We start from the raw sequence: 15,253 nt of genomic DNA, 5'->3' as shown, positions 1-15,253 counted from the left end.
GTTTTCTTGGCAGGGATACTGGAGTGGGATACCGTCAATGGCAAACTCAGGTGACTGAGTGCCTTTCAGTTTGGGGTCACCCCAAAAAAGAGCAGTGGCCTGGCTTCTGCCTATTTGTGGAACCCTCCAAGCACAAAGAAGTCTTCTGCAAGTTTGTAAATAAATATGAAATGATATGGCCTGGCAAAGGATGCTTCCACCAGATGGGGCTTCAATACAGTGGTACTTCAGGTTAAGAACTTAATTCGTTCTGGAGGTCTTTTCTTAACCTGAGGTACCACTTTAGCTAATAGGGCCTCCCGCTGCTGGCACTGCGTGATTTCTGTTCTCATCCTGAAGCAAAGTTCTTAACCCAAGGTACTATTTCTGGGTTAGTGGAGTCTGTAACCTGAAGCGTCTGTAACTTGAGGTACCACTGTACTGTAAATGGGTCATGGAGATATTACAAACAAGCCATTGGCAACTGGATTAAATGAGGAGAGGGGTTATGGGCTGGCATATTGATGTCCATGGTTTAAAAATTTGTGTGACCAATTCCAGTGGGGCCAGCCTGTTAAACTGCAATAGATAGTAATGGAACTGTTTTGAAGTCACTTCAGCACCAGATTGGTGTGGGGGTGAGGATCGCCTCCCCTCCCCCAACCGCCCAGCTCTGTCCTGTATTTTGCCAGAACAAAGGCGGCAATCCTAGGAGGGATATTAAGTTGAAATAAACAACAATCAAAATGTAGACCCAAAAGTAAACTTTAAAAAAAGGCACATAGGCTCTGCTGGTCCCCGATAAGTGAACACCGGGCAGGCAGCGTGCCCTCCCCAGGCAGCTCCGCCACGCGCTGCCAAAGCGAGCAGATCCGCGATAAGGCTGGAGCAAACTCCCTCTGCCCGCTCTTCGCGGGTGCCAAGGGCTGGAACCTCCCCGGGGCTCGGGCAGTGCGGACAGCCGCAGCCGCTGCAGCGCTTTAGCTTCGCGAAGAGGAAGGTGGGCTTTTCTCGCTAGCTCCACCTCCTGGCCAAGTTAAGCGAGCGCGCCACTTTCCTGCGCACCCTGCGCGCCTCCAAGAAGCGGAGCTATCTCTACTCCCCGCAAGCTATCCTTTCTGCCCCCAACCCCGGCGGTGTGTGTCGATTGGCCAGCTTGGAAGCAACAGGCGGAGAACAAAGGAGAGGGGCGCGTGCACGTGTCGTGCGGAGTCAAATTAGGGGATTCACCCCCCCAAAAAAACACCCCACCCTAAACCCATCCCCACCAACCCCCGGCGCCCCGTCCCTAGGTGGCTTGTCTAATTCCACTGCGCCCCCTTCGCCTCGGGGTCCCCCATTTCTCTCCTTTCCTCACGTGCAGGTAATATTGGATTCCCCGCGAGGTGGCGGCGTGCACGTGAGAATGCGCCCATTGCCTCCGCCTCCTTCCCCAGAACGTAAGAGGCTCGCCCAAGCTTGGGAGGGGGTGGGAAGGGTCCCTTCTCCGCAAGAAGAGCCCTCCCCGCTCCTCCTGCTGCGGAAGACGCGCGGGTGGACCTCCCTCCTTTCCCTTCCTGGGAAAAGAAAGAAAGGAGGGAGTCTCTAGCGGGAGACGCTGCGCATCTGTTTGCGGATGGGACAGCTGTCGTGAGCCGAGCCAGCCGAGGCGCGCGTCGCCTTCGTCTCCTCCCCTGCGGCGCGGGGCATGACCCCCTTCCCCAGGCGCGTTTTTTGGAGATGGGGTTCAAGGCTGCCAAATTCATCTGTTACTTCTTGTGGCCGCTTGCTAGCATCCCTCTTGCCCAAGGTAAGGAGATCCCGGTGGGAATGGGATCCTCGGCGTCCGGCGCAAGGCTGTGCATGCTTACTCGCGAGTAAATGAATCCCTCTCGCGTTTGCGTGGCACGCCCAAGGCAGGGCGCATCAAGTGGGGTCTACACTCTGTCCCTCGCGAGTCCTTTGTTTTGTTGTTCTTTGCTCGTGCTTCCGTCTCCCTTGGAGCAGGTCGTGTGGCCCTCAGGAGTTTTGTTCTCTCTTCCGCTCAATTGGGATGCGGAGCGAGAGAGCGAATTGTGCGTCCATGCCATTGCTTGTAGATCCAAAAACTGGCCGCCGTGCACCGTACTATCTCTCTCGCACCCATCTCTATTAATAACCCCATTTCCGATATTTAGTAAAACAGTTCTTACAAACTCATTTGAAAATGAACGCCCACTTTTCCATCTGCCGTTTTCTTCCATGTCGGGGGGCGGGCGGGGTAGGTTGCCTCCCCTCTATAGGTAGCAGCTGTAAAGACTGCAAACTTTCTCCCAATCCTCAGTATTATTTTTAAACAAAGCTTTTAATGCCACTGTAAAGCTTTCCTGTTGTAAATATCTTCCAACTATTGGAGGGGGAGAGTGTCGTTTCTGAGTCCTGTCCCGTCTCCCCCAGCCCCTCAGTTTACAGAATCGTAGAAACCCTGCTTAGCTTTGCAAACGTCCTAGCAGTTTTATTACTGCACCACTACAGAAAGTTATTTGCATTCTCCATCTGATGCAATTTGCTCCTGGTTTAAGGTCATTGATGGTTAAGTGTGTTTGAGATTAAGGCTGGGAAAGTGTCAGCTGATAAGATCCAGCTTGTGTAATAACATGTTTCAGTGTGAGCTACGTTGCACAGAAATTTCACACATTGTATTTGTTTTAAGGGCATGATCCGTTCAGAGATAAACTCCAGTTCCATGTATTTAAGCGGAGCAGTTGTACCTGCACGCTTAATTCTGCCGGTGAAACTTAAAAACTGAACTTTCAGTGCTTCTAGGGACTGCAGTGATATAATAGGACTTCTGAGTAGACATTAATAATAATAATAATAATAATAATAATAATAATAATAATAATAATAATAATAATAAATTTATTTATATCCCACCCTCCCCAGCCAGTGATTGTTCTGCCAGTGTTGAGATGTTGGTATGCCTGTTCATTTTTGCAAAAGATGAAAGGGGGGGGGAGAGATGGGGTTCTATTGCCTAGTTCTATTAAATGTTTCATATATCAGTTAACTTCGGAATTCACTGTGTTTGTGGTCAGCCTATGTGATCATTGTTCTCCCAAGCAGAAGAATGAGTTCAAATATAACTTTGTCCTTAAATGCATCATATATTTTTCAGAAGAAACTTTGGTTCATGGTCCAGATCTATGTATGATTTTACAATTACATTCTTTAAATATATTGCAGTGTCAGGATCTGGTATAGTATTTTCCACTGTCATATAGCTCATGGGATTGAGTTCCACAAGATTTAATGCCAAATAAGTGTATATAAGGGACGTGGGTGGCGCTGTGGGTTAAACCACAGAGCCTAGGACTTGCCGATCAGAAGGTCGGCGGTTCAAATCCCCGTGATGGGGTGAGCTCCCATTGTTCGGCCCCAGCTCCTGCCAAGCTAGCAGTTCGAAAGCATGTCAAAGTGCAAGTAGATAAATAGGTACCGCTCTGGCGGGAAGGTAAACAGCATGTCCGTGCGCTGCTCTGGTTCGCCAGAAGCGGCTTAGTCATGCTGGCCACATGACCCAGAAGCTGTACGCTGGCTCCCTCGGCCAATAAAGCGAGATGAGTGCCGCAACCCCAGAGTCGGCCACAACTGGACCTAATGGCCAGGGGTCCCTTTACCTTTAACTTTAAGTGTGTATAATGTGACTGTGGCCTTTGAGTGCAGTCTACTGTATATTTACCCAGATGCAAGCTCCACTGTGTTCAGCGAGCCTTGATCCCAGCAAGTGTGCACAGGATTGCAGATTTTAGTTCCGAGTAAACATGCACAGGTTCTGACAGCAAAGCCTGATTTTATTTTGTCTTACTTAGGTGATACACTTCACAACACTATTAATGTAATGAGCTTCAATTAACCTTTGCATTTCTTTGCGGTTTAACCAAATTAGTTTTTTCTCAATCAAGCCTCATTGTTGGACAAATTTAGTGTTTATGTTGTGGGATATTTGGATGTCTTCTTGGAGCCAGGAGCTGCTTTTGAACGAGTAGCTATTAATTAACATTTGCCCCTAAATGCGCTTCTTTAGGAGTAAGCTCCCTTGAAGTCCATGGGACTTCTTTCGAAGCAAAAGTTTCAAGGAAAATAATATATCCAAGGGCATTAATATGAAATGAGAATGGATTAGTAGTCACAGATGGGTTTTTTTTATACAACTTGAAACTGGCATCACTTTTGTTGGAAATTCTGCCCTGCTGTTTTTCTTTTTTAAAATATACATCAAATTTTATGCTTTTGCTGTTTTCTTATTTGTCACCCTGGCCTTTTGGGGAAGGAAGTTCAGGATAGAAATTTAATGAACAAAAACATTATTGTATCAGTGGCAATTATAATACTATTTAGAAGTTTGTATTGCGTTTTGTTTTCAGCTCTGAGGCTTGTCACAAGTAGTAGCTGCAACAAAATGTTACAGTATGAAGTACTACTTCTCTGAATTCCAACCACTCAAAATCCCATCTCCAGTTTCCCGCCCCTCCCCTCCTGCCCTACTAAGCATGCTCAGACCTCATTACACTGCTGAGGTGTTTTCCTCCCTGCCCCCCTTCCCTAAAGATGCCTTGTGTTTTTGCAAACCTTGGGGTTTCCCAGGCCTGCTGAGGTCTCCCTCCTGTACATGGATTGTACTGTTTTGGCTATATAAGCATCCACACTCAGGGTCTGAGTCTGATTTAGAAGGAAATAGTTTCAAACTTAGAAAACAGATATAGGTTCTAAAGCTATGCGTATGTTTTCGTCAACTGCTGTGCTGCTAATGAAACATTTGCATGGGTAACATTGTCATTATAAAGTGGGGTCTTAGATCAAAATGAACAGACAACAGCGAAGGTTGCTAGGTTTATCGAGGGTGCAGTGAGATTAAGGGCCACTATCTGAACGATACTCTAGGCCATTTGATTGCCCTTTTTACCCATTGCTGTCTTTTTTATTTGTATATATTTTATTTGTATATATTTCTTGTTTTATGTTGCTATGGCCGTTGGCTTATGCGAATAAAGTTTATCTTATCATCAAAGTGGGGTCTTCAATCTAAAACAGAATGAGGAGCTCTTTATAGAAGCACTTCTGCAATATTATGTTGTAAATCTTACTATTTTAGGTGTCGAATGTAAGCCTGGTTGTCATCCTGTAAATGGATATTGTGAAGTTTCAAGTGAATGCAGGTAAATTAAGATTTTTATGCCCAAACTAGAGAGCGCTTGTTTCAGTTAATCATGCTTTTGAACTCTATTCTGTTTTCAGCTAACAGGAGCATATTTGTGTGCAAAATGTAATTCAGTAACCAATGCTTTAATTAATAACCGTGCAATCATTTTACCCACACCTGATTTAGATTTATTACGGCCTGTGCAACACTTAAAAAGCAGACCAATGTAAATTATGAGGTACAAAGTTACACAGCACAATGAAACAACAGTAATTGTTTAATTAGCTAATTTATTATCTTTGCATAACACTTCACACATCCAGAGGCACCCCAAAGTGTTTTGCAATTATGCAATGCAAAATATGAAATGCATTAGGAAAAAATCAGTTAAACAATCCAGATACGAAGCACTAAAAGTGTTTGTCCCCGGAAAAAAAGTTCTCTAAAGCATCACAGGATATCCTGAAGAACTCTGCTGGATCTGCATCAGTTCTCACAGTGATCAACAGATGCCACAATAGGAAGCCCACAAACAGAAGCCGAGAGCAGCCTAGGATTCGCAGCAACTGTTGTTCGGAGGCATATTGCCTCCATAAAGGATGAACGCCAATAGCCATTGATAGTAACAGTCCTAAAAAAAAACCCCTTCCTTTGCAGAGAAAAGAAAAAGCATGTTATTTTAAATTGGGTTCCTATGTGTGATGCTCAGATGCGATACACAAATGATTTTGAAATCCTGTTATCTCCAGGCATATGTGTTTCGAAACTTGCCCCCTCTTGTAACAACAACAAGAACAAAAACAACAACAATTTTATTTATACCCTGCCATTCCTGGTTCAGAAAGCTGGGCTCAGGGCGGCTAACAACAAATTTAAAACACTAAAATTCTTTCTTTTTTCTTTTTACTTTCTCCTCCTGTGATGAGGCTGCATTTTAATATTTTAATGTTTCAATATTTTAATTGTTGTGTTTTAATGCAACAAAAAAACAGCATAAAATACAGTATAAAATGTGAATAACAATAAATTCAGAATTCAAAAATCAATTTACGGGGAAAATCCATCTAATAAACATTAGATGATCACCAGGGCTAGCTGGCTAAATTAGTCCTATTTGGGCCAGCGAGGAGACCAGGGGAGAATTAGCTGTGGGATCCCAGAGAGGGTAATTGTCATAAAAAGGGGAGGGGGAGGGAAGGAAGGGGAATAAAAGATCAGCTTGAACGCCATGTGGAATAGGTCTGTCTTACAGGCCCTGCGGAAGTAAGTTCAATCCTGCAGGGCTCTGGTCTCATGGGACAGAGCATTCCACCAGGTGGGAGCCATCACTGAGAAGGCCCTGGCCCTGGTGGAGGATAATCTGACTTCCTTAGGGCCCGGGACCTCTAAACTATGGTTATTCATGGACCTTAAAGTCCTCTGCGGGGCATACCAGGAGAGGAGGTCCCGTAAATACATGTAGGTGTGTATGTAGCTGCACTATGTGTATAGGATTCCATTAGAGGAATATGCTATATCTTTATTGTCACTGTCCCATGCAGGACAATGAAATTGAAAAAACTACATAAAACTACATAAAAACTGCATAAAACTACCACAAAACTACATAAAACTACTACAAAACTACATAAAACATTATAAAACCCCTAAAAACTCTAAAACCCCATTTTAAAATACACTATACTATAGAAACCCCTTATGCTGCGTTTAGAACCAGAATAGTCCATGATTGGTCAAATCAAGCCATCTTATTTTTGTAAGCTCATCTGTTACACTTTCCAAACTCTTAACTGTATTTGCAAAGGTGGGCTTATCCCGGCTTGATATCTTAGAATCATAGAATTATAGAGTTAGAAGGGACCACGAGGATCATCAAGTCCAGGCATAGGCAAACTCGGCCCTCCAGATGTTTTGGGACCACAGCTCCCATCATCCCTGACCACTGGTCCTGTTAGCTAGGGATGATGGGAGTTGTAGTCCCAAAACATCTGGAGGGGCGAGTTTGCCTATGCCTGATCAAGTCCAACCCCCTGCAATGCAGGAATATGCAGCTGCCCCATATGAAGATCAAACCTGCAACCTTGGGCGTTATCAGCACCATGCTCTAGCCAGCTGAGCTATCCAGGCTTGTTTGACTGTCTTTTCTTTAGGTGTCAGCCTGGTTGGCAGGGCCCTCTCTGTGACCAGTGCATCCCTTTCCCTGGCTGCCTGCACGGGACCTGTGCCAAGCCGTGGCAATGCATGTGCGAAGAAGGATGGATCGGCAGCCTCTGCGACACAGGTTTGCAAACCTCTTTTGCTTCCTCTGCCCAAGATCCAGATGGATCAATCCATACGGTTACAGCACCACCTGGTGTTACAGATAGACAGTTACTTTAATAGCATTCTCTCTCCCTCCTTTTTGCAATGAAGGCACCTTGGAGTTGCAGCTGTTCAGATGAGCAGATCCTTAGGGTTGCCTTGTGTCCTCTTTGTCCAGGACACGTCCTCTTTTTCAGGGGTAAAATTTGTGTCCGGGTGGATTTTATCAATTTGCCAAAATGTCTCTGGCCATAATTTCTGGAGGAGACGTAGAAATAACTGGTGGCTGAAGATTTGCTTTCCTATTCTCTTCTCCTCCCCTCAGCAATATATTGCAGCTCCTATATCCTACATATAGCAGGGGTATTTAAAACGAAAGTCGTCATAGCATCCTCTTTTTTGCTCTTCAGAATATGGCAACCCTCAAAGTTCTACTTAAGGCCAAACTATATGTCAAATGGGAAAACTGGTATATAGTTTTAATTTTAGAAGTACCAATGTCCTCCTGACACTGGGAGGGAACCAAAGCAGGAGATTTGAGGTTATATAAATTTCTCATTGCTTCTCAAAAAGCTGAAAATCCCACAGTGTGTCCATTTCAAAACAGATGCAAACAGATGTAAGTGGTCTCAGTAATGGGCGTGCATCCACATCTGCGCACTGACTTCGTCACATCTTTCATCATTCACCTGACACATGTGCCTGTGAATAACATAATTAAGTTGGAAATAACATAATTAAGGGGAAGGTTTTCACATGTATCTTGAGTGACCACACCCACTCTGTTGGATGGCAAGATCCAGAATGAATTGAGATTGAAAATGGCATGTTGAGGATGAGCATAAAGAATTCCAGATTGAGGGGAAATTGCTTGTTTTGTGCTACAAACGGATTTGTGTGCATGCACCCCAAGATCCATATGTTCATAAACATACAGTGCAATTCTATACCTGTCTGCTTGGGTATAAGTCCCATCGAACTGAGTGGGATTCACTCCCAGGTAAATGGGCAGAGGATTGCAGTAATCATACAAAAATAACGCTGATTTTTTATTTTTTTTATTTTTGTATTATTAATATAGATGTTCATCCCTGCTCTTCAAAACCTTGTACAAATAACTCAACCACTTGTATTGAAACTGGCGATGGAGGATACATTTGTTTGTGTGCTCAAGGATATATCGGGGAAAACTGCCATGTGAAAAAGGGCCCTTGTATAGTGAACGGGTAAATATGGATAAAAACGTGTGAGTGTCTTACTGCTGTCTTTTATTAGGCTGACACCTACATGCATTTGTGCACAGGCAATGTCGGATTTACGTATAAGCTAAACAAGCTATAGCTTAGGACCCACTCTCTTGGGGCCCCCCAAAAAAAATTAAAGAAAAAAACCCCTGGGTGTACATTTCCAAAATATAAGATAAAAAACAAATAAAATAATAAAATAATACATACAGCAACAGTGTTTTGTGCTGTGTAGGCTTCTATGATGTAAGTAAAGGGCCCCGCCTGCTAGCCTGCTCCCTAAAATATCACTGCTTTGCTCATTTCTATATACTGTATAGGGTGCCTACATTCTGCATGTGCAAATGGCTTTAGATACCTATTAGGTCCATAAATTACCATTTGTTGTTGACAAAGGACAGCTGGACATATAAAGGGCCCCATTACCTTCAGTAGCTTAGGGCCTCATCAAACCTAAACCCTGCCCTGCATACAGGGGAGGAGTCCCCAACCTTTCAGGGTACACTTGGAAACTGTCATGGGCACCACAAAGTGCCCATTTCTCAGAAGAGAAACTGGCAATGCCCAGACCACCACCTTGCAAGCAGGCAAACACACCACAAAACAAGCAGAGCAGACCACAACAACCGTCTCCACCAAAAGAAAAAAGTGTCAAAATGCTCTCAGATAAAGAAGGATTAGGAGTGTGTGTTGTTGCTCACATGCACCCATGTTGAGGAGTCCAAGCATAGGGCATCATGGTGTCAGCCAGGTTTGTTTGCTCACATGCCTCTACCATTCACCCATCAAGCAGGTAGCATCTAATTCCTGCAACAAGAGGAGCATGTGAGTGAAGGAGGGCAAAGCTACCTTCCCTCCCCACTTTCCATGTCTCTTAGCACATGTCTCCCCAACTCAGCTCGTTCCTGGCTTTGGATATATAATAATAATGATTTCTTATACCCTGTCCATCTGACTGGGTTGCCCCTGCCACTCTGGGTGGCTTCCAACAAAAATACAGGAAACAACAACATCAAACATTAAAAGCTTCCCTTTACAGGGTTGCATTCAGATGCCTTCTAAAAGTCAAGTAGTTGTTTATTTCCTTGACATCTGATGGGATGGTGTTCCACAGGACGGGTGCCACTACCAAGAAGGCCCTCTGCCTGGTTTCCTGTAATTTCACTCCTTGCAATCAGGGAACCTCCAGAAGGCCCTCAGAGCTGGACCTCAGTGTCCAGGCTGAACGATGGGGGTGGAGACGCTCCTTCAGGTAACAGGTATACATATGGGGGTGGAGCTATTTCATTCTACAGGAGGGGAAATACCATTTCTGTTTTTTTCATGGACTTCCCCTTCTGCCTTTGTTGTTTTGAACTCCAGTTCTCCCTGCCAGAACGGAGGGACCTGCGTGGACAACAACGGATTTGCTCCTCACGCCTCCTGCCTGTGCCTTCCTGGCTTCACTGGAATCTTTTGCGAAATAGATACGGACGACTGCGAGTCGAACCCCTGTGAAAACGGAGGGACGTGCACCGATATTGGGAGGGGCTTCCGCTGCATCTGCCCCTCTGGTTATGGAGGTGTGTTGTGTAGCAGTCCCATCACAATCTGCACAAGCGGCCCGTGCAAAAATGGTGGGACGTGTCGCCAACGCCCTGGCGGGAGCTTTGAATGCATTTGCAAACCACCCTTTGCCGGGGTCACCTGTGCTTCTTCCAGCAGAAACACAAGCGTCAGTGCAGAGGCTAAACACAGGCCGAATCACCATCCGCACCCGAAAGCTCACCACAAACCTGTTCATCCCCAAGAGCCAGACGTCTTGACCATAAAAGAGACGATCGAAAACAGGCAGCAGCTTCTCAGTAGGAGTCAGGTGATCTGCTTCCTGGCCCTCGGCCTGCTGACGTGTCTCGTTGTGCTGGGTACAACCGGGATTATCTTCTTTTCCAGATTTGAAATGTGGCTAGCAAATGCCAGGTACAGTCACCTGGTACGCAAGGAGAGGGATTGCTTCCTCAAGGCCAACGAAGGCGAGAACCTTTCGGTGAATATCATCTTCCCAGAGAAGATCAAACTGACTAATGAATAAGGACGAAAGATACGGTCGTCTGGGCTGTGCCCAAAGCCTTATATTTCGCAACATGTGCTTTTGACGTTTCAAGTGGTTGGCTTTACTTTTTCTTTCCTTTTTTCCTGGCTTTGGGACTTTGGGACCAGTTGACAGACAAGAAATTGACTGTGTTTTTCTCACCTAAAGAAATTTCCCATTCCCATTGTAGTATGATTTCCCACCTACATACGCACTCAGAATCATATGTGGTGAACCCATGAATCTTTATTTCCTTTAAAAATAAACAAAAGGCAGGTGATACTTTGTGGAAAATAAGAGAACTGATGTTATTGTACTGTGTATAGCATGTCTGGCCATCGTGCTACTTCTGAGTCATTTTCCAGTGCTTATTTTCTAATAAAGGATATTTAAGGGCTATATTGATTTATCTGTTTTCAAGGGTCTTTGCTGTGCTTCATTGACACCGAAGCAGGCTTTTAACTTTGACTTGGTTCAGGCTGGTGCTCTTTTTCAGGAGCAGAGAATTTCAGATGCTGGGGCCTAACAAGACCCCCAGGCCTCTCTTATGTGGCCTTTGGGGCTCTTCCAGGCCATATCTCAGGGACCCTGAGCATCATCTAGTCCAATCCCCTGCAATGCAGGAATATTCAGCTGTCCCATATGGGAACTGAACCTGCAACTTTGGCATTAACAGCACCACACTCTAACCAACAGAGCTTGGAATTGTAGTCCCAACAACAACTGGAAGGTGCCACGGCTATGCCTAGTCCAGGCGCATGACAGAGAAATACCACTTTGAGTTTGGCACGAAGGCACACAAAAACCCACCTGCCATTTTTAAGTTGTTTTATTTGGAAGAATGTTTCAGCAGACAGGAAGGGGAAAGGTCCACAAAAGAACATCACGCTTCGTGTCTATCCTGTTGCAGTCACTTACTTAACAGGTTTCTTCATGCATAATGTAGCAGCACTGATGGTCTGACGGATGTCAGGGAACAAGGGCTGTTGGTTGGCGGCCATCCATCTGTTAAGGAACGCTCTGTCTCATGAGACCAGGGCCCTGCAGGATCTGATCTCTTTCCGCAGGGCCTGTAAGACAGAGTTGTTCCGCCTGGCCTTTGGATTGGAGCCAATTTGATTCCCTCCGCCCCCTTTTTCTTTTTTCTTTTCCTTCTCCTGCAATGAGGCTCCATTTTAATATTTTAATGTTCCATTATTTTAATGTTGTATTTTATTTTTGTTTTTAAGTTGTAATCACTCATCTTGTTTTTATTATTGCTTGTAAGCCGCTCTGAGCCCGGCCTTGGCTGGGGAGGGCGGGGTATAAATAAAAAATTATTATTATTATTATTAACACACACGTGGGCTCTGACTGACAGGTAGCTCTTACACAGCCACGTCAGTCCAGGAAGGGAGCGTAACACATTTTTGAAGTGAGGAGATGGGCCGTTGCAGTTAGCTACTCCTGCGGAAGGTCTCCCCCTGCTTCCCAAATAGGTGGAACCCCTTAATCTGTTTGTGTATTGAAAGGGGGACATGACCTCCCTGCCTGGGCAGGATGTAGGACCAAAAGAGACAGGTTGCCACAAGGCGGGACTGCATTACAAGTTTGTTGCTTTGTCATTTGGAGAAAAGGTGAATGAGAGGAGGGCAGATTAAAGGTTTAGGTAAAGGTACCCATGACCATGAGGTCCAGTCGCGGACGACTCTGGGGTTGCGGCGCTCATCTCGCTCTTATAGGCCGAGGGAGCTGGCATACGTCTGGGTCATGTGGCCAGCATGAACAAGCCACTTCTGGCGAACCAGAGCAGCACACGGAAATGCCGTTTACCTTCCCACCGGAGCAGTACCTATTTATCTACTTGCACTTGACGTGCTTTCGAACTGCTAGGTGGACAGGAGCTGGGACTGAGCAACGGGAGCTCACTCCATCGTGGGGATTCGAACTGCTGATCTTCTGATCGGCAAGCCCTAGGCTCTGTGGTTTAGACCACAGCATCACCCGCGTCCCTGAGGGCAGATTAGATGTGTATAAAATCACTCATGGTGCAGAGACTGCCGGTCATGGGGGACTTGGCAGGAAATTAAAATTTTAACATGCCAGCCCTGGCAAACCTGGAAGGCAAAACTGGTGAGAAGACCTGGGGAAGACTGGCTTCACTCAGGTGTGCTGACAATCCATTCATGCTGACTACACTCAGAAGCAGCAGCACAGTTTGACATCAGAAGTCTCACCTGCCCTCTTCATGTCTTGGCACTACCTGAAGTTAAGTGGGCAGTGCCTGTGCATGACCTTGCTATGAAACTAATCAATAGCTGTTGTCAGGGGTTCAGAGACAGAGGCACAGGTGAGGGAGGAGACGGAGAGCGACGAGGAAGAATCCCAGGACAGCGAGGAAGAGGATGACAATGACTTGAGATCTTCCATGAGTCTCTCAAGTGAATCGGAGGATTCTCAGGAGGGGGCGCCCCTAGTCAGGACAAGGGGGGTCACAGGGGGGACCTGCCAGGAGCAGGGAAGCAGCAGGGAAACCCCGAGCGGGAGTGGGAGATCGGGGCCGGCTTCCCAGCAGGAACGAAGGGAAGAGAGGGGGGTTCCCAGTGTGACACACGGAGCGGAGCAGGAAAGAGACAGGGGAAGGAGATCTGGGGAGAACGTCCTGGCGGAAGAGGCGGAGAGTAGTACAGGGAGTAGTGTAAGTGTCAAAAGGAAGGTCAGGGGTAGCGAGCGCGCGCCAAGTTCAAATGTGGAGGCGTGCGGAAATGGAGAAAGCCCGGAGGAGGAGCCCAGCCCCAAAGCACGAAGGAGGGGGGAACAGGCATCTCAGGAATCCGCTTCAGGAGAGAGCAGGAGGGAAGGAACCCAGGGGGGCAGAAAGACCCTGCGGAAAAGGAAAGACAGGAAGAGGTGGTCTAGCACAAGCCTCTTAAGTTGGTGCAGGGGCGGGACCGATTCAGAGGGGACTTCAAATGTCTAACGTTAGAGACTCGGGGCTGCGCGCCTCGGTTGTGGAATCAATAATGAACTGCAATAAACATCCTTGTATATAAGAAGAGCTTGGCGTTGGTCTTTTGTGAGCTGAGACCTGAGGCAGCCTCTGACAGTAAGTCCCCTCTCAAAGATACGCAAATTTTTTTTTTTTGCAAAGCTCACGAAGTTTGGCAGCCATGAGTATGGAGCAGCAGATAGCTGAGCTACGCAACGCAGTCTCCCAGCTTACCACTGAGGTAGCGATCTCCCAGAAGAGGGGGGAAGAGGCGGAAAAGCGGTGCCAAGATCTGCAAGCCAGGTGGGATCATGCATGCCAGGTGGGGTTCCCGGGGGCCAAAGCTGCTGGAGTAGCACTGGGCAGAAGAGGAGGCAACTTGGTAGCCCACTTCGATGGGGACCTGAAGCAGTACCCCAGTTTTAGAGCAGACGTAGAATATGCTTTGCATTTGCTTCGCGACGACTTTAAAGATGAAGAGGAGAAAGTGGGTTTCATTGGGTCCCACTTGCATGGGGAAGCGAGGGCTTGGCTGCGCAATCTGTGGCGCGAGGATTGCCCTGCTCGAAGGGACTCTGATGAATTTATCAAATGCATGGACGCTTGCTTTCAGTCTAGCGTGGATGTGGATGTGGCACGCCAGCAGATCCATGGTTTAAGGCAAGGCAAGGCTTCCGTACGTCAGTACCATGCTCGCTTTTTCGCCTTGCTGAATGTGCTGCGATGGGAGAAAGATTCTCTGGCTGTCAGAGACTTATTTTGGGAGGGGCTCTCTGGCCCGGTGAAGGACGAGCTGGCTAGGGGGGACAGACCTAAAACCCTGGCAGACGTGGTGCAGCGTGCGCTTGCCATTGGAGTGCGCCAGGAAGAACGCCCTTGGCGCAATGAGGGGGGTAGCCAGCTTCACGCACCGTCTAGAGTGCCTCCTTTGTTTCCCAGAGATCCAGGACGTCCGCGTCTCTCCCCTCAGCTGCAGCCAGGGGAGGAGCCTATGGAACTGGGGAGTGCAAAGGCTCAGTCAGCAGCCGGAGCCCCAGCGTCTGGAATAGTCAAAAAGAAGCCTCCTAGAGGGAACAGGAAGTGTTACGTTTGTGACAGTGCAACGCACATGGCGAAAGAGTGTCCCCAGAGGCTCCGGCAGCACACTGCAGCCTTGGCGACAGTAAATGCAGCAGCACAACATGAAGAGCTGTGTCAGGGAAACGACAATGCCTGGCTGGAATCAGCAATGTTGGGGCACAGCCAGGCAAGTCAATAGAGCAGTCCCCAGCGCCTTTGCAGCCTACAGACCCCCTGCCACCCAAACCTGTAGTGCAGCTCACTGCAACCCTCCAGCTACCTAATGGACGCACCCTGGAGGTCCCCATCACAATTGACAGTGGGAGCAACGCAGACTTCGTGGGGGTGCAGTTCGTCAAGCAGCATCGCATAGAGCTTCTGCCAGCCACGCTGCCATTGAACGTCGTCACAGTGGATGGCAGGAAGCTGCTGGGGGGGCAAGTGGTACAACAGACGCCGCCCATGGTGAT

At 47.0% G+C, this 15,253-nt stretch overlaps 1 protein-coding gene across 1 annotated transcript; it reads left to right on the top strand.

Moving 5' to 3' along the window:
- Window positions 1–1,427: 1,427 nt before the first annotated feature.
- Window positions 1,428–11,161, top strand: DLK1 (delta like non-canonical Notch ligand 1). Its single transcript, XM_081193780.1, has 5 exons — window positions 1,428–1,768; window positions 5,093–5,156; window positions 7,291–7,421; window positions 8,523–8,667; window positions 10,048–11,161. Exons 1-5 carry the CDS (start codon window positions 1,699–1,701, stop codon window positions 10,754–10,756), a joined length of 1,119 nt encoding a protein of 372 aa, XP_081049906.1. The 5' UTR covers window positions 1,428–1,698; the 3' UTR covers window positions 10,757–11,161.
- Window positions 11,162–15,253: the final 4,092 nt, after the last annotated feature.

This window comes from Podarcis bocagei (assembly GCF_964188305.1).
Source record: "Podarcis bocagei genome assembly, chromosome: 1".
Classification (NCBI taxonomy): Eukaryota; Metazoa; Chordata; class Lepidosauria; order Squamata; family Lacertidae; genus Podarcis; species Podarcis bocagei.
The sequence above is the reverse complement of the archived record's forward strand: the minus strand, read 5'-3'. Positions and strand labels throughout refer to the sequence as shown.